The sequence below is a fragment of the Hyperolius riggenbachi genome, chromosome 11 (assembly GCF_040937935.1).
Source record: "Hyperolius riggenbachi isolate aHypRig1 chromosome 11, aHypRig1.pri, whole genome shotgun sequence".
Lineage (NCBI taxonomy): Eukaryota > Metazoa > Chordata > Amphibia > Anura > Hyperoliidae > Hyperolius > Hyperolius riggenbachi.
In genome coordinates this window covers 103,320,380-103,345,143 of record NC_090656.1, presented here as the reverse complement: position 1 = coordinate 103,345,143, position 24,764 = coordinate 103,320,380, and the positions used below count along the sequence as shown (strand labels likewise).

General features: G+C 41.1%; 1 protein-coding gene across 4 annotated transcripts in view; it reads left to right on the top strand.

Annotated features, from left to right (window-relative positions):
• LUZP2 (leucine zipper protein 2) overlaps nucleotides 1-24,764 on the top strand; it is a 917,784-nt gene that overhangs the window by 494,963 nt on the left and 398,057 nt on the right. For 3 of the 4 annotated variants that reach the window (XM_068259736.1, XM_068259737.1, XM_068259738.1), the window contains exons 3-5: nucleotides 1,768-1,838; nucleotides 7,441-7,522; nucleotides 14,690-14,752. In XM_068259736.1, the coding sequence (XP_068115837.1) occupies nucleotides 1,768-1,838; nucleotides 7,441-7,522; nucleotides 14,690-14,752 (216 nt within the window). Of the gene's footprint in view, nucleotides 1-1,767; nucleotides 1,839-6,163; nucleotides 6,336-7,440; nucleotides 7,523-14,689; nucleotides 14,753-24,764 lie in introns of those variants that run through there. The other variant, XM_068259740.1, reaches the window with a different exon arrangement.

The window sequence follows — 24,764 nt, the reverse complement described above, 5'->3', positions numbered from 1 at the left end:
GTATCTGTATCTATATCCTGTATCAGTACCCTGTACGTGCCAAGACCAATTCCAGGCACGACCCAGTCGTGCTTGGCGATAATAAAGATTTTGATTCTGATTCACCAAACACTACAAATTGGACATGGCGGCTGGTTTAGATTTAGCCCTTGGGAGAAGAGTTTTAGAAGCTGTTATCCCTCCCTAATGCTGATCTATACATTTTTTTAATCCTGTCAGGGTGCTGTTCGGACAATGTACAGGGAAACGCATAGTTACTTCTTGATAATGTCCTTTCCAGTAATTGGAAGGACAGCACCCACATATTCCCTCTATTAACATTTATTTGAAGCATCATAATGTGCCTTTTATTATACTGAATGAGTAAGTATGTCCTATGTTTATGTACTCTCCTGCTGTTTCATATTCAAATGTATTCATGTAGGTCCTGTCTAGTGGGTGTGGATTAGGACATCTCTTTTAGGGTGCTGTCCTTCCAATTACCAGAAAAGATGTTATCAGTAAGTAACTATGTCTTTCTGCATAGAAGAAATGGTTCCACACTCAAATGCACATATAAGAGCATCACAGGGCATTTGCCTGCCCTACGATGAAGAACTGTTTGGTAAGAAACATGTTAGGGCTTCTTGCTCTTATATGGGCATATTTTGAAATCATTCTCCGAGTCAGCGTTGCCATTGGGTGTGGATCCTTTTCTTCCATGGTTGGATTGATGCGGACTGCCTTTGTTGTATGCAACTTGGTACATGTGTACCTATCTGGGGGTTTGGTGAGCAGATCAGCTTCTGTTTGATATACAAGTCTTTATGATATGCCTCTCCTCTGTAATGCCAGCAATCCATTGATTACATTGTACACAAGCCATTTTTTATTTCTTCTCGGTCTCTTACTTTTTGATATAATACAATTAGATCTTAATTATCGACATTATCAATCCCAGTATGGATTTTCTTCATGAGTAGCTTTATTGTCATGCATGAAAAAAGGGCGCCGTAAAGGAAAGGCCCGAATGGATAACGAAATGGTGCCAGTGGTTAATGAAATCTGATAACGATAAACATTGTTGTCAAACTTGGTTACCGATAAATATCGTTGTAAAAACTGACGTCAAATACTAACGAAAAGATATTAATGTACCAATCATCACATAATTCAACAATGCAGCTTAACCTAACCCTACTCTCACACAGAACCCTCTCCTGGTGGTGCCTAAAAATAAACACTCCCCTGGTGATGTCTAACCCTAACCCCCCACCCCCCTGTGGTGCCTAACCCTAACAACCCCCCAGTATTGCCTAAAAATAACTGCCAACCAGGTGGTGCCTACCCTTAACCACTCCCCCTGGTGGTGCCTTACCCTAACCACTCCCTCTGCAGAAACACCCTTTTACTCATAGAAAAGATAATATCTTTGATAAGGTAAAATCTGTACATTTAAACAAAATAATGATAAAAACTATAATATTGCAAGCTTCTAAAACAATAACATGCTTCAAAAACTTTATTGTTCTAATCTAGTTAACGATATTTATTACGGCATACTTTTTTCTGCATTTTTCACCGTATTAAAGATAATTGCATTAGAGTGTATGGCGGTGCCTTTTCATCCACCCTCAGCCGCTGCCTTTTTTTCCTGCTACCCTTTGATAGTTGTCCTTTAAATCACTCATTCATTTATTCATTTATTGGATTGCATTTTGTTTTTCTTTTATATTAATTTTCTCCACTTTCTAAAGAAATAACAAATAATCTCTTTTACCTCCATAGTCTATAAAAAGCAATGAAGCAACGTCCAAGAGTGAAGTGCAAAAGCTTTTGGAGTTAGAGGAGAAGCAAAGGTAAGGTGGACTCCTATTATGCCTTTGCACACTGAAATTCATATGCACATTGCACAATTGTTTTTCTTTCACAGACAGCAATAAAAGTGACATTAATGTAATTCTAAAACAGGACGTCCTATTTCACAAAAGTCTATAGTCATTTAATGAGGTCAGCTGACTCAGTGTTTCCCACTGACCAACTCCTACCCTAAGGCTGGTTTCACAGTGGGACGTTAAAGTCCCACGTTACAGCAGCCAGTAACGCAGCCTAACTCACAGCACTGTAAAATCAATGTTGCTGTTCACAGTAACACGTTGCGTTACATTGTAACACAGCACGTTAAAAACAAAGTGCTGCATGATGTACGTTATACTGGGCTAAGCCACATTAGACTGTTTGCACATGCTCAGTAATGTTGGAGGAGGAGGTCTCCCCTCCTCCTCCAAAGCCAGCCACATGGCTAATTAATGTTCACTGCACTGCAGAGACTATTGGTGGGACTGTAGTGTTGTCCGGATCATGAACGAATCGTTCATTTGATCCGGATATTTTTTGTGAGTCGAATCATCCGGATCATCACAATGAAAGATTCGGTTCACAGGATGTCTGTCTGGAAGAAACAGGAACATACAGAATGTACAGTGCAGGGAAAGTCCTGTCCTGCTAGTCATTTCACCGCCAGTCTGCTTCCCTAGTAAAATTATTCAAATCATTCGCTTCAAAGATCCGGATCTTTTCAATGATGCGATTCAAATGATCCATATCCTTAAAAAGATCCGGACTTCCTATCACTAACCTGGAGCGGCTGCTTTGAGAGCTGCATAACGCAGCTCAATCTCACATCCAACTTCAACACCACCATGCGTTGAGTTAGGGGCACGTTATGCGACCATAACGTCCCCTAAAACGCAACGTCTTGGTGTGTAAGTAGCCTAAGTGTGCATCATACATAACGCTGCAAGCAGACCTTGTATGCATTGTACCTCATTTGGAGCACAACTTAGGACTCTTAGCCTTTTTTAAAAGGGCACTAACACAACACTAATCCGAACAAATACTCCGCAATTAATATTCAAAAGCAAATTCAAACTTGGTTATGTGGGCACTTGGGGCGGGGAGACTGAATGGCTCACATGACATTTGTAGTAGGAGGGAGAGAAAAAAAGAAAAACGAAAGTCGCCTCAGGCAGCGCCTTGGACCACACTGAGCGACGTGGCTATGGTAAATGTGACGGCTCAAGCATTTAAGTCCGCATTTAGATTTGCTCATTGTTACCATTTGCCTCTGATGAAGCAAGACATACTTGCGAAACATTTCCATCACCCCCACTTGATTTCCACTGTGTACACCGAAGCTGAAATAAAGGTTTTGAAGGATGTGGTGCCTCTCCTCTCTTGATGATTACATAATACTCAAACTACATTTTTTTACTTGAACAGGGATGAGGTAGTTGACACTTGACAGTCTTGGGCCAGGCCTTATAACACATAAATGCACATGACCTTCACTTTTTTCTCAAAAACAAAAAAAAAATGGAGGCAAGTAAAGTCCTTTCCTTTACACTGTATACTGGTGCATGATGACAGTATTCAGGCATTGCATGGGACTGTCCCAACCTGACTTGATTAACCTGACCCTGACTTCCACTCTCCCTCTTCTATACCGAGTACTACCCCAGCCCCTTCTTATATACTGTGCGAATGCACGTATTACATTTTAAGGATCAGACATCACATTAAGTTAAGCCTTGCACACATGTATGAGGACTGTTGCTTGGCAGAGATTGGGACTCAATCAGGCTGTACAGATAGGGCCAGGAGGGCTAATGGCAAGACTCACGATGGAGAGAGGCATGGATATTGCAGGTTGAGTAGGAGAACAGTGCCCTCAGCCTGTGCTCAGTTGAGGTGGTCTGCCAAGCACATCATTCCGATGCAATGAGGGGGGGGCAGTGGCTAACCTGCACATGCTTCATTCTGATCTAGCATGTATACAAGGCTTTAGGGCAAGTGTAAGGTTATAGTGTCCTCACCCCAGATGGTGCCTTAGCCACTTACTTATTATGTTGTCTAAGCCCAGAAGCTCTTTTCAGTGGAGTACCAACATTACTGCACAGCCCACAAATTGGGAAAAAAGGATGTTCAGACGAATAGAAAGAGCATCCTCTCTTTGCAGGATCTGATTTTTTTCCTTATTCTGGTCATGTTTTACTATTGTGATGAAAAGTATAAGATTCTAAAATATATTCCACATAAGGCCCTAAATGTCAAGACCGTAAAACATTTGTTTTCAAAATACTGTAGTAGCTAAAAACCAGGCAGACAATTTATAGTGTTTCAGTGTAATCCTTTACAATTTCCGTGAGTTCATTTCTTTTGTGAACTGAAATACAGAGCTCTACTCTAAGACCAGCTTTTCAATTTTCTAAAATTAATCTATTTTTTACATGAATGGTGTGTATGGAAGATTTCATAAATATTTTTTTTTTCTCTTTTTTTTTTTTTTAATGGTGGAGGGGTTCTTGGTAAGTGGAGAGAATACAGTTTCCAACAAAATAAAGCTTTTATAAACAAAGCATATTAGATTATCTACAAATCTTCACTCGGTCAACCCTGATGCTTTCCGAGCAATAGATTATAATGATTATTTGTCCAACTAAACCTGTACCAAACTAGGCTTTGAAATACAACAGCAATTTGTTATTCTACTTTATGTGATTTTATTAATTTGATGTCACTTATTGAAAGAAATGATCAGTACATAATAAAATCTGGCCGCATTTTCAAATGAAAATGATTGTTGATTAAAATAAAATCATAGATTCATACAAACCTTTCTGAGTTTATCCAGATCTCATACCACAAAATGCATTTTGGTAAGCAGACTTTTTTGAGTATTTTAAAGTGTATGGACAGTGTACTTTTTTTTTATAGCCACTGCCCCCCAAAAGTGGCCCTGAACTCTTGCACATGACAGCAGGAAAACAGAGAGACATGCAGCCGTAGGTGTTTAGAGAGTTTAGCCTTTCTAATTCCCCCTCATCTGTATGCAAGCACAAGTTGTAATTTGATCCCTCAGTGGTGTCAACTGACTGCCACAGCAGAGAGCTAATTGGTAAGCACAGGATGTTAACAATACTGTATGTCTGCTTCCATGAATGCAGGAAGTAGATACAAATCCTGCAATAAATCTGCAGCGTATTAGCTGTAACAAAGAAATGTTTTTTTTCTATAAAAGTTATTATGCTGTTGCTTATCTTTTAGACCAGAGGAAGTTCTGAGTTCAGGTGCGCTTTAATACTGCTTCACCATTTTATGATCTCAAAAATCTCAGCTACAGTAAAATGATCCATAACTGTCTGTAAAGCCCTGTTTAGTACTTAATTGTACTGGTGATTTAGGGACATATCAGACCCAAGTAATGATGAAAGAACATTTGTTTTAGACTAGAGAATTCAGAAAAACATTTGTGACTTGCTCCATACAAGAATCCGGGTATTGCAGAAGGAAATGGGATTCTCACGCCCGTTTTTTTTAACTAGTGGGCCTTTTTCCTAGTGTCAGATAAGTCTATTGGATTTTAGCCTGACCACGTGTAAAGTAACACTGTCCCATTCCTATGATTAGAATGACAGTTTAATGCGTTGCTTTCCTAGTGAATCTTACTTGGTTATATATAATGTGACAAGATGAAAAATTCAAGTGCAAGTCCTCATGTTTGATATCTATTTACGTATTTCTTTTAGCATAACTGTAATAACAGATGGAAGTAATTTCAGTGAGGGGTGCTTCACCAAATAAAAAGTCTCTGTAAAAAAAAAAAGTAAATTCAGTGTAGAACTATATAAAACTCCCCCTTATAGGTGACATTTCAACCTGATAAGACATGCGGCATACATTAACACACAATGAGAGGCTTACCAGCTTGTAACAAGCCACATTATAAGGTTATGATGGCCTGTTATAGATCATAGATTATAGGATTGGACGTAGGCACAGCAATAAGATCCTCCTCGTCGAGTTCAAGAATATGGACTGAACAACACGATATCGATACTAAATGAGCCTAGGAATCCCTTCTGTAACCAGAGTAGCTGTAGAATGATCAATGAGTAAATAAAACAAAAACAGGCTAAGGGTCCTTTTACACTTAATGCATGTTAATGTTTTTTTTTTATTATACCACAGCTGTGCATTGTAAAAGAGATTCAGTTTTTTCAACATATAATGGGAAAGAGGCCATTGGAAACCATGGACACTGGACTTCACATCAGTTGTCCTTTCAGTTATAACTGACAGCAACTGATATAGTGGAAAAGGACCCTAAGTGTACACTGTTTAATAAGGCCAAAGGCAGTTTATTTATTTATTTATTGTATTTATAAAGCGCCAACATATTACGCAGCGCTGGACATTAGTTTAGGTTACAGACAATATTTAGGGGTGACATACAGCAAAATGACAATACAGGAATACAAGAAAGACCAGATCATGCAGCACAGTATGAGTACAAGGTAATGCTTAGACAGTCACTGGAGGGGAGCATGGAGATTAGGCAAGTTAGGTTCACTCAGATGCATAGCATGGGTTCACAGTAATAGAGGTGCATGATCAGGTAGGACACAAGAGGACCCTTCCCAAAGGCTTACAATCTAGAGGGAGAGGTAATGACATGAAAGGTAGGGGACCAGAGTTCAGCTGTGGGTTTAGAGCACTTGTGAGGGGGTAGTAGGCCAGAGTGAAAAGGTGAGTTTTGAGGGCCTTCTTGAAGATGTTGGAGGGGGCTGTCCTAATGGGTGGAGGTAGGGAGTTCCATAGTGTTGGAGCAGCTCTTGAGAAGTCCTGGAGGCGTGCATGGGACTCAAGGAGGGAGCCACCGTGGTGGAGCAATGGGAGCAGTGGATAATTCTGGCTGACGCATTCATGGTGGACTTGCAGTGGGGCTATTCGGGTCATAGGGAGACCAGACAGAAGGGCATTGCAGTAATCAAGGCATTAAATAAACACTTGTTTAAAGAGGCATTCAATACCTAAATACTAGTATGCAAGTGATACCTGAGGATTAGAGATGGAAAGTTCTGTGGGATGTAATATTTAGGAGTTTGGGTTATTTTAATATTTTTGGCTTTAGCTATAGGCTATCCATGCTTACACCATCCTAGGTTCTGACATCAGCATCTTTAGAATTATTCTAAGCTACATAGAGGTGCAGTACTGCCAGTGCAGAAATCTAAAGGGACCGAAAGAACCCACATACAGCTACTGACAAGGATAATCAAGTTTGCTCATGTGGACATACTACTGTAATCTACTAGCTGTCTAAGTGAATTATCAAACAGTAATACAAGTATAGACATGGGTATTTAATCATTTGTAGATGTGCAGTTGCCAGTATTTGGCAATGGCACATTTACTTTTTGTCCATAAACTGTTCTCTTATAAAAATAACAGTGCCCTTGGCCTTACTTGTTAAATAAATCTTGTTAATATTTTTACTGTGTGACTATGATGTATTAAATATGGTTTTTCGATTTAAATCATAGATAAAAAACAGTAATGTGAAACTAATTGAGGAAAAAATATATATATTTAAATGTTGCTTGTTTTTTCATAAACTAGGGAAGAGATGAAATCCCTGCAGGAAGTATTCACAAAGCAACTTAATGAGGCAACAGAAAAGGCTGAGAAGCAACAGGCCACCGTAAGTGTTTGTGTAGTGTAACCCTGCAATTACTTTTGCTTCTATTCTTCTCTTTTTTTTCTGTTTATGATCTTTGTGCTCAGTATTTCTGCTTTTGGTGGATGTAAAAATGAAGCTGAAGCACTTTGAAGGTAAATCAAAGCAGTTTTTGCTTCCTTTTAGTGTAGGTCCAGCTTTGTACATCAGGGCTGGAAATCGCAGGTGATGGGGCGTTTCATAGGATTTTTTTCAAGATATTTTTAAATTATTTTTTTATGTTCAGCTCTTTAATTATTTTAAGCAAGTACATACTGAAACATATAAATATTTCTGATTCACAGCTTCAAATCGTTTGTTTTTTTTTACACATATATTTTCACCGCACAGCAGACTAGTAATAAGCACAAATTTTGCATAATCGTAATTTCGCATCATAATTTGAAATTACAATGTGAAATTATAATGCAAATTTAAAAAAAAATCATAATCGACTTCATATGTTAACATAATAAGGAACTGTAATTTTGCAATTTGGCATAATTTCGTGCCGACTTTAGCAGCTAAGAACAAAGCCCCCACAAGTGCTATCATCATCACCAACATTGTTAGTGTCGATGGGAGCTACTTAAAAACATGCAACAGATACTTACCTAAGGAGAGGGACGACTCTGGGTCCTATAGAGCCTAGGGGTGATCACAGATATGCAAATTGTTCCGAGTTGATGCACATTTATATGCCAATTTATGCAGCTTGAAAATGGACCAATCAGTTTAACCACTTGCCGACCGCGCACTCATACCGCGCGTCGGCAAAGTGGCAGCTGCAGGACCAGCGACGCAGTATTGCGTCGCCAGCTGCAGGCTGATTAATCAGGAAGCAGCCGCTCGCGCAAGCGGCTGCTTCCTGTCAAATCACGGCGGGGGGCTCCATGAATAGCCTGCGGGCCGCCGATGGCGGCTCGCAGGCTAAATGTAAACACAAGCGGAAATAATCCGCTTTGTTTACATTGTACGGCGCTGCTGCGCAGCAGCGCCGTAAGGCAGATCGGCGATCCCCGGCCAATCAGCGGCCGGGGATCGCCGCCATGTGACAGGGGATGTCCTGTCACTGGCTGCACAGGACGGATAGCGTCCTGTGCAGCCCGGAACACCGGGGGGGACAGGTAGGAGAGGGAGGGGGGGGGGATTTCGCCGCGGAGGGGGTAAAGGGTGGGTCCTCAAGTGGTTAAACCTGGGTTTAAATTGATTGGTCCATTTTCAAACTGCATACATTTGCATAGTTTCAGAACAATTTGCATCTCATTGATCATCCCTAATAGAGCCTTCCCTCTCCTCTCTCGGTTCCTGTTCCAGCGCTGGCTCCCCGGTAGCAGTATTCAACCAATTTGGTCAAATACTGCTCACTCTCTGCATTAAAGGAGGCTTTGGGAGTCTTCAGGAGCTCTCTATACTCGCGCATGCACAGTATAGAGCCACCTGTCTTTGGGAGGACTCAGCTCCTGAAGACTTTCAAAGTCCCCAACAGTGGGGTATTCAAATAGGGGAGCCGGAACTTAACAGAAGGGACCAGGAGAGGAGCAAGAATGCTCTAAAGGACCTAGGGCCTTTCCTCTCCTTAGGTGAGTATAATTTATTTATTTATTTATTTTTAGCAATTTCCAATGACTTTAAGGGAAAGAGTGGGACCTTTCAAAAAGACCTTTGTTTTTTAGATAATTATTTTTTTTTGTATGCATACAATGTTCCCCATTTTCCTAAAATGGGTTTCCTCCTCGCTCTTCCACCTAGTTTGTAGGGGACGGACTGATCTAGGAAGGGATTAAACACCTCCGGCTTATTATATACATTTCTGTCCTCCTTAGATCTTATGAATTGATTTTTTTGTCTTGGCTTCATGGATTGTTCCTTTCCACAACTTTATACTGGAGATCTTTTGACAGTGTTTACCCATAGAAACTTGTTTACCTTCAATTGGCCTCCTAAACACTGAAATGCTCTAGAAATAGTTGTTTTCATTCTGAACTAATCAAAATGATAATTCGTCACAGGTGGAAACCGACCACCTTGGAGTTCTATGGAAAAGGTAAATAGTTACTTCTGATTAAATTACTATTGGGTGAGCCTTTATCCATCTTAAGGTAGCCATACATCTTAGCACCCCACGTGCTAAATGGCAGTATCCACGTGGGGCAAAAATGCAGAAATCACTCAGTGTGGTTGGCAGACAGGTAAAGCAGGCACCGGAGGGGGTTACAGGTTCTGTCACGTTCATAGCTTGTCCTGATGTCCCACGCCGTTAACGCTGCGCACCCAATCCAGCACATTGGCCTGAGATTTACCAACATGTCTGATCGATACATGTGACCAATTTTAGCCTGAAATCGGTTGCATTGTCAATCGGGCATGCTCTTGGCGGCACAGATTTTTATCCAATGTGATTATAATTATTGAATCAGTCAATATGCCGCAAAGTTGAGTGGTGCCTTTTTTGCAACTGTTTCTGTTACACATTTCAGTTGGTTGTTAAACATCACAAATACAGCTAGAAAAAAAAATAATCTTGTGCACATGACTTCAGTTGCGTAGCAATAGGTGATGCAGAGGTTGCAAACGCACCAGGACACCTGGACTAGAGGGGCCCTCCTTAATCCATTTTACTAGTTTTCATAGGCACTATGATGGAAATGAACATCTCTATATGTGCATTGAATAGCTGTAATCCTTACCAAACTGTTTCTTTACTCTGATTACACCTCTTTGACATTGCAGCTTTCTTTGGTTGGTTTTGGGGTGCCATATTAATACAGCGCTTGGGGCCCCATTTAAAAATCACAATAGGGCCCCAAGCTCTTTCGTTATGCCACTGCGTGTATTCTGTTCCGGGTTACAAAGCAACAAAATTCGAAAGTGTGGTTTTTTTTTTTTTGTTTTTTTTTTCTTTATCCATTTACTTTTTTTTAGACAGCACTGACTTTGACATATAGCTAATGCAAAATCGTCAAATTTCTGTGCATACAATTCTTAAAAGATCACACCCAAGTCCCATAATAATAAGCACATGTGTTCTCTAACAGCTGTCTCAACAATTTCCATGACAACTGCTGTGCTATACACATTGAAATAAACCTGAATCAAGCAGTAGTATTGTATGTTAGGAGTAGAAATTAGCTTCATGACTAGAATAGGTCAAGAACTGTATTTTCAGAAATGTAGTAGGGCAAGGTGAGGAAGGACTTTTTAGGTAGGGCAAAGGGTAATTATATAAATGGGTAGATGTACTTCTACATAAAGAAAAACAACTGTATTAATTACCAATTAAAATTCATGACATAAATCAAGAATCAAATTATTCATAAATAGATAACACCAAGATAACCTTCTTTAAAACTAAATGTGTTTGACATGTATAATACATCATTTCTCAAAGGGGTCACATCAATGAAAAAAAGACTAATAATAAACTGTTAGATTTAATATATGAAAAACTTACTCTAGATTGCTTTATTCAAGGGCAACTGTCCACTCACAACTTTTAATGAAGCAAAGTTTGCATTTTTAGGAGTCTGGTTGCGCCATAATTTGAAGGTGTACCTTTAGTTTTTTGCCGCAGTGAAAAGAGGGTGCCAATGAGCTGGGTATTTGTACGTGCGTTGTTCATTCAAGTATAAGTGACAGCATCTTCCACAACTTTGTATCCACATGCCAAGTACCTTTTCAATCAACCAGATGCTGGGGCACTGACTACCAATTTTGCACCAGGAACATAATACCCAAATTATATTTCTTCAGTTGAGACATGGGGCCAAAATGTTCATCCTCTTGTCCACTTGCAGTAAATAGACCTCCCAACATCCTAACACAGGGACTCAGGTCATGCCCCAGTAATAATAATTGCCTAACCATTCAGGATATGAAGACAATGCACATATTTGCCAATTCACTCCTCTCTGGGAAGTTGTGTATTTGGATTACTGGTATTCTGCAAATTATTGGACCAGAAGCATCTAGCTAAGATGCATCAGACACCGGCTCTCTCAAAGGGAGGGGGGGGGAATTAATTGCTGTGCCTGGGGCCCTGTACGACTCAAACTCTAAAGATTCTTAATCAAGCAATGTTCTATATCCTTCTCATAGTACCACTATAATAATATGTACATGAGAAACTTGCAAACTGAGCAAGTGGTTTCTGATATAGAAGGGAATAGGAGGCATCCTTACAGGGCAAAGAGAGCTTATGGCATCTCAGTTATGGCCAATCCATTTGGGCAGAAAAAAGACTACAGCAGCTGTGAATAAGATGATGGTGGGAGGAGGTTGCTGAGGAGACTAAAATAAAGCCTGCAAATACCTTAAAACAGTTTTTAGTGTCTTGATGACAGTATCATTCTAACCCAGCTGATGTGGTAGATTGATGTTGCCTTCTGTATTAACTGCATTTTTAACACAGAATTGATCCTCAGAAGTGTTACCTAGCCAACAAAACTAATTTTACTGGACATTGCATGACAATGGAAATTCAAAGCAACAACTCCTGTTATCATGCCAGAAATTGAAGGTGTGGCCATATTTATTTTCTCATCAATTTTGTCAGGAAAGTACAAAACATAACACTGGTCTGTAGGAGGCTCCCCTAAACAAGATCATTTGATTACCTGAAGCAGTAAACCACCAATAATGGAGAAGTAGGCTCTTAAAAGTTTTAGTGCTCAATAAAGAAATGATGTATGCCTTGATAAAAACTATTTTTGGTCAAAATTGAATGATCTTCTTTTGGGGTGCTTCCCTCCAAGAGTACATAGGGAGTGGAAATATACACTATAGTCCCACTCCCCGTGTACTCTTAGAGGGGAGGCAAGCTTGTAAGGGTGTACAGGTTATGTTCTCACTCTCTCTGCCCCAATCTATTACCATGGCTCTGAGCCCGGCCCACATCTTAACCTATAGACAAGCCCCCATGTGAACAGGACACATTATTTAAAATCACAAACACTGGTTCGCACGACAGCCGGGGGCCCCAGCCTTTCTCACTTGCTGGGGCCCCCAAACCACCATGCGATACCCAGAGGGAAATGTGGGCAAGCCCTGGCTCTCTCACCTCCAGGGACTTCACCCCCATCACCTCCAAACTGAATGCAAACTGCAACACACACAATTGCTCACTACCAGTTCAGGACACGTTATTTGTCTCCTGACTACAGTTACCCCCAGGTCTTAAGATGCAAGGCATACAGACTGATGTAAAGAGGAATAACCTGTTAGAGCCCTAATGAGGCTAGTAATATGGTTCAATAGTTCTTCAGTATCACACAGGGTTATTACCTTGGTTCAGAGGGATGAGGCAATCCGCATCATTTGTCAGTAATGGCAGACATAGTGAGTGCAGATTCTCCAGTATCAGGAGAGAAATCAAGTAATCCCTAGGCTAGGTTCAGGCAGTGGGTAAACCAGATATGAGACAGTTCAGGCAAGTCTTCATGCAAAGTTATTCAACAGGTAATGGATGATCCAGGTTATGAGATAGTTAATGCACGTCTACATGCAGTGTTATGCAACAGGTAATAGATGATGCAAGTTATGACACAGTTCCAATTAATCTGCTTGCAAAGTATTCAACAGGTAATGGATGCTCCAGGCAGTATGTGACAAGTAGTTCAAATGACTGAGTATACTTATTGTCCAGTTCAAGTAGCATGCAAGAAGTATCCAGCAACAGGCAATGGTTGGTCCAGGCAGCAGGCAAGAGTGTCCAGTAACAGGAAAGGTCGGTCCAGGCAGCAGACAAGGATTTCCAGCAAACAAGCAAAGGTTAAATCACAACAGACAAGGGAGAGTAAAATGCAAGCGAAGGTCAATATCCAGCGAATCTTATCAAGTGAGTGCGCACCCAGCAACTAGCCAAAGCTATGCTTATCACGAGCAATGACTGGGAGCACTCTGCAGATTTGAATACAACTCATCATCCAATCAGTGGCCAGCCACACTCCGCACATCCAATCACACAGCAATGCCCTGCCTAGGTGTCGATTGTAAGGTCAGCTGACACCGCTCTGTCAGCTGACCGGAGTCAGCCGACTATTGTTTACCTTTGCAGAGGGCATACTGGGAATGCGCTCTCAGCCTATAAGAATGTGCGGCCTGTGAGCCAGTAACAGCATCATCAACGGGGAAACAAGCGCCGAGACCTGGAAACGGCGGATTCCACCCGGGTCTCGGCGGAATTCTCAGCAGATGAGGGCAGATTCCTCATAGAAGCTTTGTTTATAGGGTCCACTGGAACGCTTCCTGAATTTTTTTTTTTTCAGAGAAGCGACCTATCTGCCACAGAAAATCTAAAGACCTGAGTGAGGACGGGTTTTCCTCACCTACTCAACACTATAGTTGCTGCCGGTTTTGCAAACCACACTTGTGAGTAGTTTTCATTATAAGACCATACACATATGGTACAGCAAACTACTACACCATAGGGGGCTCCTCTGTCTTGTTGTGTTTTTATCCTCTGGAATGTTCTTGGAACTACACCAGATGTCTCCTTCTATAAAACATAAATTGCAGTTTAACAGTTTAGGCCATGCCCCCTTGATAGTTCAGGCCATAATGTTGCATTATTGATCTGAGCATGTTGCTGAACAAGGAGATGGAGAGCAGAGAAGAAAGAGCTCTGTGATCAAGATTGCTGGGAAAAGATTAAAATGACTAAAAAGTATTTTGAACCCCTTTGAAAATGTGATCTTAAAAAATAATACCTATGTTTTAGGGGTGGAAGAGGGAAGTAGTTTTTGTTTTTTTTCTTTTAATATTCCTGGATTTCTTTTTCACTATTTTAAAATATTACATTTTCCTTTTTATGATTTTATACACATCAAATGATTTCCTTTCCCACCGGCCACTTCTGCCGTTTGATTGGTTGGTTAAATGTCCCAAATTCTTATTTATCAGCTTGTGTCATTGGCTTAAAAAGTGGGGGAGAACATTTTTTTATACCAACAAAAAAAAAAATTGTTCTGATGGGCTTATTCATCAAAACATTAAAGAGTGTAACACATTTGCTACAGTCTTTGTACTGCATATACAGTAGCGTAATTGTCCTGGGAGATATTTTTTCCACAAAAGTTATTTCTCTTGCTTTCACTTGTTCAAAAGAGAGCTATACATGCATCACTAATACAATTTATGGTTTGTCTTTTATAGATTAACTTTCTAAAAACGGAAATGGAACGCAAAAGCAAAATGATAAGAGATCTTCAGAATGAGGTAAGTGGGAGATATTCCTTCACTCTTTCTGGCACGTCGCTCAAATGTACTATATAAAAGTGATCTTCATTTGTTAAACAAGTGAAGAGAATACCCTTGATGGCTCCTAAACATAGGGAACTTAAGTATGCAAACAATACCATACAGTCAGACATGTTTTCCTAGATCTGTAGAGACTTTCAGGGTCACATCTTGGGTTTTGTTTTTTTGTTTTTTGTGTGTGGATGATCCTTGATTAACAGTTAACTAATTACTTCAAGAGCAATTTATTTGATAATCGCAGGTTTCCCAGCACTTCCTAAACTTCAGACTTATCAGTAGGGACAAGCAAGAACACCTCTGACAGTTTTGCGAGAATTTCAGTGAACTCTCTCTATTGCACAGAAACCTTTCGACTAACCGATTACATCAAATTACATTAAAGTCAATTGTGCCAACTTTAGCTGTTAATAGCAAAGCCCAAATATGTGGTATAATCGCCAAATTTGCTAGGTATGTCGGGAGACTAGTGGTAACAAAGAATTTTTTTCAGAAAGTTCCTGTAGTTCCTGATAAAATCGCTTCTAATGCTGGGAATACATGGCTCTACTTTGCCGCTCAATTCTCCCGTTCGTTCGATTCCCCGCTCTTTTCTTCCGCTCGTTTTTCTTATCTTTTTCCATTGTGTTCATTGCGGAATCGAGTGTCGAAACGATGGGGCCGGAGATCGGACATGTCAGAAATTAACTATCGAGCCATCTAAATGGCTCAAAAACGAACTGTGTATTCCCAGCATAAAGTTACAAAACAAAATGGATTTTTAAATGTGGTTAAATGATAAAGAACATATCCTACCCATTGGTATTTCAACTTTACATATATCCCCAGAAAAAGCAGTGAATTTTTCCTGGGCAAGTTTTAATGCTTTTGCCTGAATCCGCTATAACACTGCTGTATAATGTCTGGAAAATATACCTATTATTTGCAGTAAAAAAAAATTAATAAAGATGTAGCACCTCCCCCAAGCCTCTTATCCCTTTGTCACCCATGCAGGCTACGAAGGACAGAATATGGGGTGCTCTGGAAGAAAGGGGCAGCAATGCCTGCCACCCTTCCCAAAGGGTCTTATCCAGGTTACGTCCTGTGGATGTAAGTCCTTGAGGGGGCACCTTATGGTGGAATCTAGGTGTCCCATTTAATAGGGGATCCCCAGATGTCCACTGCCCCCTAGTGAATTGGGTATAGAGGTACTAATGTACCCTTAACCTATTTTTAGAGTAAAGTGAACAAAATGCAACAACAACAAAAAGTAATTTAATAGTCTTCATTAACAATAAATAACCTTGAATGAATGATCTCATGCCAATATCCTCTAGAACTTAATTGAAGAGCCCCGATGAGCATCTGCTTCAATTGCATTCCTGTCACCAACTACCACAATCCTCACTTCAGAGTGAATGTTCCAGCTATCTATGCCCATATATGGCCAGGGACATCCTCAAGATGGCCTTCAGGAATCCTAGTTAAACTAGTTTTTTTTCTGTGATTTTCTAATCTGCACTATGTAATGCAGCTCTTTATGATGTAATGGATGACAAGGAAAGTCTATATTTGCATAGCAGAGCACCGATAATGTCCGCTCAGCCAGGGCTTGTCTAGGAAAACATATAGTACATCCTTCAACTGTAGGTCTTTTTGACATCTCTATTAATGACCCTCTCACATTAAGGTAAATAGAAATTCTAATTCAGCTACCCAGTAATTACATTTTAAATACTCCATCTTACTTAGAAAGTTGAGAGGGATATATTTATTTGAACTGCATAATGTGCACAGCTGCCCTATCATTTCCAGTGTTTGATTGATATGTTAATTCCTGTGAAAACCTTTTAAGCAGATTAAAGTGAATCTGCCAGTATGCTAATCAAAGAGCTGATATTGCTAGTTTTAGAAAATGACAGTTCTCCATGCAAGTGTATGTGTTTGTATATACAGTATCTCACAAAAGTGAGTACACCTCTCACAGTTTTGTAAATGTTTCATTGCACTAATAAAATTACACTTTGATACAAAGTAAAATTATTTTGTGTTTTTGGCCCATTATAAAATCTTTCCTCACCCTGATTTACATTCTGAAATGTATCACAGGTGGAGACCAGTAAAAATACCTCATAGGGAGGAGAATTCCACATAGTTAAACAGCCTAGGCTAAGCTTCACTGGAAGGGCGGGGCTGCATACTAATATCCAGCAATATACTGATATAGGAAGTGTTTCTGATGTTAAAACCAGGAAAGTTAGCGTAAAAGTGGGTATCCTGAATAACTTACTGCGTACATGCCACTACAGTGCCTCTTTAATGCTAGGTACACACAAACATTTTTTGGTTAATTTACCTGCCAGATCGATTTTTTCCAACATGTCCGAGTTTAATACTTATGGATTTTCCGATCGATTTCCGTTTACTTCTATGGAAATTGATCGGAAAATCAATCAAAATTAAGATTTGACATGTTGGAAAAAATCGATCTGGCAGGTAAATCTAACAGAAAATTGTATCGTGTGTACCTAGCATAAATGCTATGTGAAAACTGATAATTGGAGTTCCAGCAATTCACCGGCCAAGTAAAGATGGTGCCAATTATTTTGAACTGATGTAAATTTTTATGTGAATTTAAGGTTAAATCATGAAGCTTTGAATGTAACTAATCAAATGCATCACTGGTGATTTTGATTTGCTGTATAAATTTACATACAATTGGCATCTGCTCAAAATGATAAGCCTCTCATTTACCTTTTCTAGTCATGGTTCTTTTGTACCACAGGGTTCCCGCACATATTTAAAATGGCCACATTTCAGCGCAGGGTGAAGCCGAGAGACTGCTCACCCTGCTGCAGGCAAACGGCTGGGGGTCATTAATACTATTCTGCCTCTGAGTTCTCACAATTCGGGGAATACTTAATTAGGGTACAAGCTATTGCCGGGTTCATACAACCTGGGGGCACTTTTTTGAGCCCCAAGTGTTGATATTACATACTATTGTGTATGGAATGATCATCTTTGCAAACGGATATAATGGCTTTGAGTTTTATGGTATGTTTTATGTGTTTTTAATTTTTTGGTTGTCCTTTGGGTGCACAATAATTTGTGATTGATCATTGTTTAATAAAGATCAGTGTATATATTTTGAACATTAGGAGTGGTGCTTGTTCCTGTGTTTCTTTCTCTTTGCTTGGCTAACAATCAACTGGTATTGTTTCAAAGGAAAACTTGTCTAAATGACAAATATAGCAAAACAATATAATAACATTCATAGTACATTCACAAAAATGTAAATGTACACAGTAATTATGCTGTCACTTACAGTATGTAGTAAAAAGCTGACAGGTTTTGAACTCGTAGCCAATCTCCTCATGGGGGAGTGTCAGTATTTACTTTATTCTTTACAAAGAGACTCCTTGTAAAGGTTCTATACAAAGATGTTGGACAGCCTCCACAGGGGTGAGCCTCGGGTGCCTGGCACCTGGGTGCAAGATTTTCTCTGGCGCCTATGGGAGTGGTTAAATTAACCGCGCCCAACCACATAACCACACCCATGTCCTGCCTAATCACACCCACACCTTCCACCTCTTTACGCATGCATGTGATACCCCATTCCTACCCCTCTTCCATGGGCTTGCTCCTGGCTGGCTTTGGCTGCCTGCGAGTCTGCTAGTCTCTGGACTGACTCAGGTTGAGAGGCTCTGCGAGTGCGATGCAGTCACACACTGCGTATTTATGGCTGCCTGTGGCCACGCTACTCTCGCTCGCTGTCGTCGGCTCCTCCCCCACCAAGCCCAAGCGTGAGGTGGGCTGCCTGTATCTTTCCCGTTGCGCCGCACAGCCTGCCAGTGTTGCCAACCTTTCACGTTATTTTTACTGACAAATACCTAAATATTTACTGACAAAAGATTTTTACTGACAAAATTTCCCCACTAAATGCACATAAGAGACAGCGTTTCACCAGTAAATGCACGTAATGACAGACAGCCTATCATCAGTAAATGCACATAATGAGAGACAGCTTTTCCCCAGTAAATGCACATAATAAGAGACAGCTTTTCACCAGTAAATGCACATAATAAGAGACCGCTTTTCACCAGTAAATGCACATAATAAGAGACCGCTTTTCACCAGTAAATGCACATAAACTGCTTTTCACCAGCAAATGCACATAATAAGAGACAGCTTTACACCAGTAAATGCACATAATAAGAGACAGCTTTTCACCAGTAAATGCACATAATAAGAGACAGCTTTTCACCAGTAAATGCACATAATGACAAACAGCCAGTGTCCCCAGTATCTGTAGCCAGCCTGGACCCCCTTTAGGTAGTGAGTGACAGGGAGCCCTTTAGGCAGTGAGTGACAAGGAGCCCTTTAGGCAGTGAGTGACAAGGAGCCCTTTAGGCAGTGAGTGACAGGGAGCCCTTTAGGCAGTGACAGGGAGCCCCTTTAGGCAGCGAGTGGCAGGGAGCCCCTTTAGGCAGTGAGCAACAGGGAGCCCCTTTAGGCAGTGAGCGACAGGGAGCCCCTTTAGGCAGTGAGCGACAGGGAGCCCCTTTAGGCAGTGAGCGACAGGGAGCCCTTTAGGCAGTGAGCGACAGGGAGCCCCTTTAGGCAGTGAGCGACAGGGAGCCCTTTAGGCAGTGAGTGACAGGGAGCCCTTTAGGCTGTGAGTGACAGGGAGCCCGTTAGGCAGTGAGTGACAGGGAGCCCTTTAGGCAGTGAGTGACAGGGAGCCCTTTAGGCAGTGAGTGAAAGGAACCACTTTAGGCAGTGAGTGACAGGGAGCCCTTTAGGCAGTGAGTGACAGGGAGCTCCTTTAGGCTGTGAGTGACAGGGAGCCCGTTAGGCAGTGAGTGACAGGGAGCCCTTTAGGCAGTGAGTGACAGGGAGCCCTTTAGGCAGTGAGTGAAAGGAACCACTTTAGGCAGTGAGTGACAGGGAGCCCGTTTAGGCAGTGAGTGACAGGGAGCTCCTTTAGGCAGTGAGTGACAGGGAGCCCTTTAGGCAGTGAGTGACTGGGACCCCTTTAGGTAGTGATTGACAGGGAGCCCCTTTAGGCAGTGGGTGACAGGGAGCCCCCCCCCCCAGCTGCCGCTCCCCCCTCACCTTGCAGTGTAGTCAGACCTCAGGATCAGTGGCAACCCGACCAGTACGAGCAGGCGCCGGACGCACCCGCTCTATATGCAGAAGTGATGTCACTTCCGCATATCAGTGCAGTGTGCTAGGTCCAAGCGCCTGCATGATTGGTCGCCGCCTGATCGAGGTCTGAGTGACACGGCGGACGGAGGGAGCGGTGGCTAAAGGGAGGGAGGGAGTCGCGGCCAGAGGGGGGGAGCAGGTAGGTTATCTCGTCGGAATACCCGGGCGGCGCCTGTCAGAGACTGGGTGCAATGCTACTCTTTCAAACACATTCTGGCAATTGGACTGAGCGACTGCCATTCAGTATGCCTTTTTTAAAATGAAGAGATGGACTAGTCCAAAACCTGTCAGATTTTTAACTAACTACTGTAAGTGATTGCAACATAAAAAAAAAACTCTTGGAGAAACTTATATGTTTCATGTATGTATTTTAAATGTTTAACAAGAATTGCTGCTAAGCTGAAGGAAAAATGCTGTCTATAAAGTCCTAAGTCTGAGCGAACATGGTGGTTCTATGCCATTGTGCCAAAGGCACTAAGTAAGTGGGAAGCTAAAAACAGGTCAGCAATGTCAGCAGGTATAAAAACAAACTGCAGAAAAGGGAACAGCCCTCAGTGAATGGTTGCTTTCAGTAAAAAGTATTCACTCAGTACTCCCACAGAAGGTTGCACTAAGAATAACCTGACCTTTCAGGCTGGGATTGCACAGGAGTAAATGGCAGGTACCCATTATGGCATTTCATCCAGTGTTTAAGACCGAAGCCTTTATTTTGAATTTAAGTTTCTGTACGGTCAATTTCATTGTTAAACTTTTTTGTCAAGATGTTATTCCAGAATAGAAAGTCTAAACTTTTTCAAATAACCAGTTTCTGTAAAAAGCTTGCAAGTTTGCAGGCTGTATTCAGGGAAGAAAGGGAAAGGAGTGGGAACATTTAAAGGGAACCCGAAGTGAGAGGGATACGGAGGCTGACATATTTATTTCCTTTTAAACAATACCAGTTGACTGGCAGTCGCCCTGATCCTGTGTATTTAATACCTTTAGCCATAGACCCTAAACAAGCATGCAGCAGATCAGGTACTCTGACTCAGCTGATTCAGGTTCAGGCCATATGCTTGTTCCAAGGTTTTGACTCAGACACTACTTATGCTAGATCAACAGGGCTGCTAGGCAACTGGCATTGTTTACAAGGAAATAACTATGGCAGCCTCTCTATCCCTCTCACCTTGGGTTCTCTTTAAATGTATCTTGATGTTGCCTCCTAACTGAAGGATCAGGCCCATTGATGAGTGATAATGACCATATTCTATTTGCATTAATTTTGGTAAACATAATGTTAGGTTAAACTATTGAGCAAAAATGCCATCAAAAATCATTTTATATTTTTTGCATTTTTCAAAAATGTTTGCGATTAAAATAAGATTTTGCGCTTTTCGTGAATTTTTGTGGTAAAAATGTAGAAGTTTTTCGGCATTTTTCACAAATTTGTTTCCTTTGATCATTTTGCAACAATACAATGTATTTTCGCAAACATTTTTCTCGAAATAAAAAAATGACAATTTCAATGTGAAAATTAACAGGCAACACTGATCAGGCACAATCAGGTGTCTAGAAAACTCAAAAAGATTGTTAGGCCAGGTTATGTGTACAAAAAGTGATTTGGTAGGTAAAAGTAAATGACAGGCCTAAAACAGCACTAGGTGATTGAAAACTTTCACCAGCGCTGTTGACTTACTACACGCTGCCACACTCATAACTCAACACGCTCACACAACTAAGTTGGGGTCCAGGGATGCTCATTCGGATTTCGGGTACCCGAATTAACCCGGGTATCCAACCTTTTTCTATTATCCGGGTCGGATCCGGATTCCAGATAGTTCTGCAGATATCCGGATAGCTATCTGCAGATAGTTTCTCCACCGATCCGGATACCCGCGGATATCCGAATTACCCGGACTACCCGAATCACAGATTTAAAAAAATCTCTCTCTTCTCTCTCTCTCTCTCTCTCTCTCTCTCTCTCTCTCTCTCTCTCTCTCTCTCTCTCTCTCTCTCTCTCTCTCTCTCTCTCTCTCTCTCTCCCTCCTCCACCACCACCACACTGAGTCCTGGGTTCTAATCCCAGCTATAGTATGTAAGCTGTTTTGAAAAACTGCAATTTCCTACAGGATGATATAAGAGGATGGATGGATGGATGGAGGAGGAGGAGGAGGGAGAGAGAGAGATTTTTACTACCCGAGCATCCCTGTTGGGGTCCTCCATGTCTCCATCACATTGACAACAAAGTTCAGCAGTTTCTAGCCAGAGTAAGTAGTACAACAGTTTCCAGCCAGTAAAAAAGCGGAATTCAGCAGATCCTAGCCAGTAAAGCAAAGTTCACCAGGACATTGACATCAGCACAGGAACACACAGCCACGCAGTTTGGAGAAACATTTAGAGTGATTGTTTCATCTGCCGCAGGGGTCATGTTGGAACATTAATTTGTTTTTTAAATGGTTTTATTTTCATTGAATCATCAATATTGTGACTATTATTATACCTAATGTTGAATAAAGACTTTTTATTATATTTTTCCTAAATTTGCTATGGAAGGTGCTATTCTTTAAGGGCTTTCTTCCTCTACCATATAATTGCTCTTGTTTTGAGCCCTAGCACACACGGTTATTTGGTTGAGGTGTTGCAGACACTCCCCAGAAATCTTCTTTTCCATGCAACCATATATACCATTAACCAGTGACCACCATGGTACAAGTAGGGGATAGATTTGTTAGGCTGTGATTTGCAGTTCACAATCATAGAAATGAATTGGGAATACAGCATTGCAAGGCGGTAGTACTATCCACTCACTTCTGTAGCGCCTGTGAACGATGGAGGAGGTTGCTGGCACTACTCAATTGAAAAAATCATAAAAAAAATAATTTTAGTAGACTAAAATGGGGAGTAGCTTTAGATTGGTAGCCCGAGAGTGACCTATGTTTTGCAATCTTTTTCATTGAACCATTTTTCATTGAACCATTAGAAATACAGGCAACATAAAACATACAGGGGTTGGACAAAATAATGGAAACACCTTGAAAATCAACAAAATATATTTTAATATGATGAAGGTCCACCTTTTGCAGCAATTACAGCCTCAATTCTCTGAGGTATTGATTAGAGATGGGCCGAACCTCCGATTTTAGGTTTGCGAACCTACCGCGAAAGTTTGGTTCGCGCGAACTTTTGCGAACCGCAATAGACTTCAATGGAGAGGCAAACTTGGAAATTTAGAAAAAATTATGCTGGCCAGAAAAATGATGGAAAAGATGTTTCAAGCGGTCTAATACCTGGATGGAGACATGATTGAGTATGATACACGTCAAAAGTCTCAATAAAAAACCTAGATTTGATGCAAACCACTGTTTTCAGGTCATAAATCACATTGAATGTTGAATTGCAGGCCTAAACTGCTTTACAACATTTTGCATGTGTATACATCTATCAGGAAGTTTAATTCATTCTTTCTCCCTTCTCCTTCTCCCTTCTCCTCCCTCCTCCTCCCTCCTCCTCCCTCCCACCTCCTCCGGAGGAGGATCTTGTCTTTCAGGGATTTGTAGGATGTCAAAATCACGCTCACATACATTGGCCAGGAATCAAACCCAGGTCAACTGCTTGGAGGGTAGCTATGTTCACCACTATACCACCAACACTACAGGCTGAAGCCAGCCTTGCTGGCCTGGGAAGGATGAAAAGCTAGGCGGCCATGCAACCATTCCTGCTAACCTAAAGCTTACTTGTGTCTTACAACTAATTGGCTTAAAGGGACTCTGTAACAAAAATGTCATTGTATTTTCTACCATCCTACAGGTTCCTAAACCTATTATAATGTGCTCTGGCTTACTGCAGCACTTTATACTATCACCATCTATGTAATAAATCTGCTTATCTTTCCCCTGTCGGACTTGTCATCCTGTGTCTGGAAGGCTGCCAACTCTTCAGTGTGATCTGCTATGCATGCCCCCTCTATGCACACTCCCCTGTGTGTGTGTGTTATTTACATTAGCCAGCTTTTCTCTGCTCTCTTATCTCTTACAAGCTGGATAAATCCTCTGTTCACATACTGATGAGTCACATACTGCAGAATTACAGACAACCAGGCAGAGCTGTCTGCAAGAGTAAACAAACAATCAGCTTGTAACTCTTCAGTGAGCTGAAAGAAACACGCAAATGATCTCTTGAGATTCAAAAGGAAGGCTGTATACAGCCTGATTGTGTATGGATGTATTTTCTATGTGTGGACATACTGTACATCAACCTACTTCCTGTTTTGGTGGCCATTTTGTTTGTTTACAAACAAACTTTTTAAAACTGTTTTTGACTACTTTTAATTTGGCGGGGAGCAGCGAAATTGTGACAGAGGGTAATAGAAGATGTCCCCTAACACACTGGTATGTTTACTTTTGTGTGATTTTAACAATACAGATTCTCTTTAAGACTTTACCAAATCCAATGCTCCAATATGGGGAAGCTTCTCTGTTTGCTGTTTTTTTGTTTTGCTTTTTTTTAAGTGTGGTGTCACAGTTCACTCATCTCTTCAACTACAAGACAGGCCCAGGAGTAGTCTTAGCTACCATAATATCTATGTTACGTCAGGGCCGTTATTACACTTTCTCTTACAGGGCTATGGAAACCGGTTTGCCCATGCGATAAAGCGAGGTGCAAAAATGAAATCATGCCTAGTAGAGGATGGGTTCGACCCATCAACCTCTGGGTTATGGGCCCAGCACACTTCCACTAAAATCGGAGGTTCGGCCCATCTCTAGCAGGAGGTCAGTTAACAAGGAATCCGGTACAAGAGCAAGGTACAGGA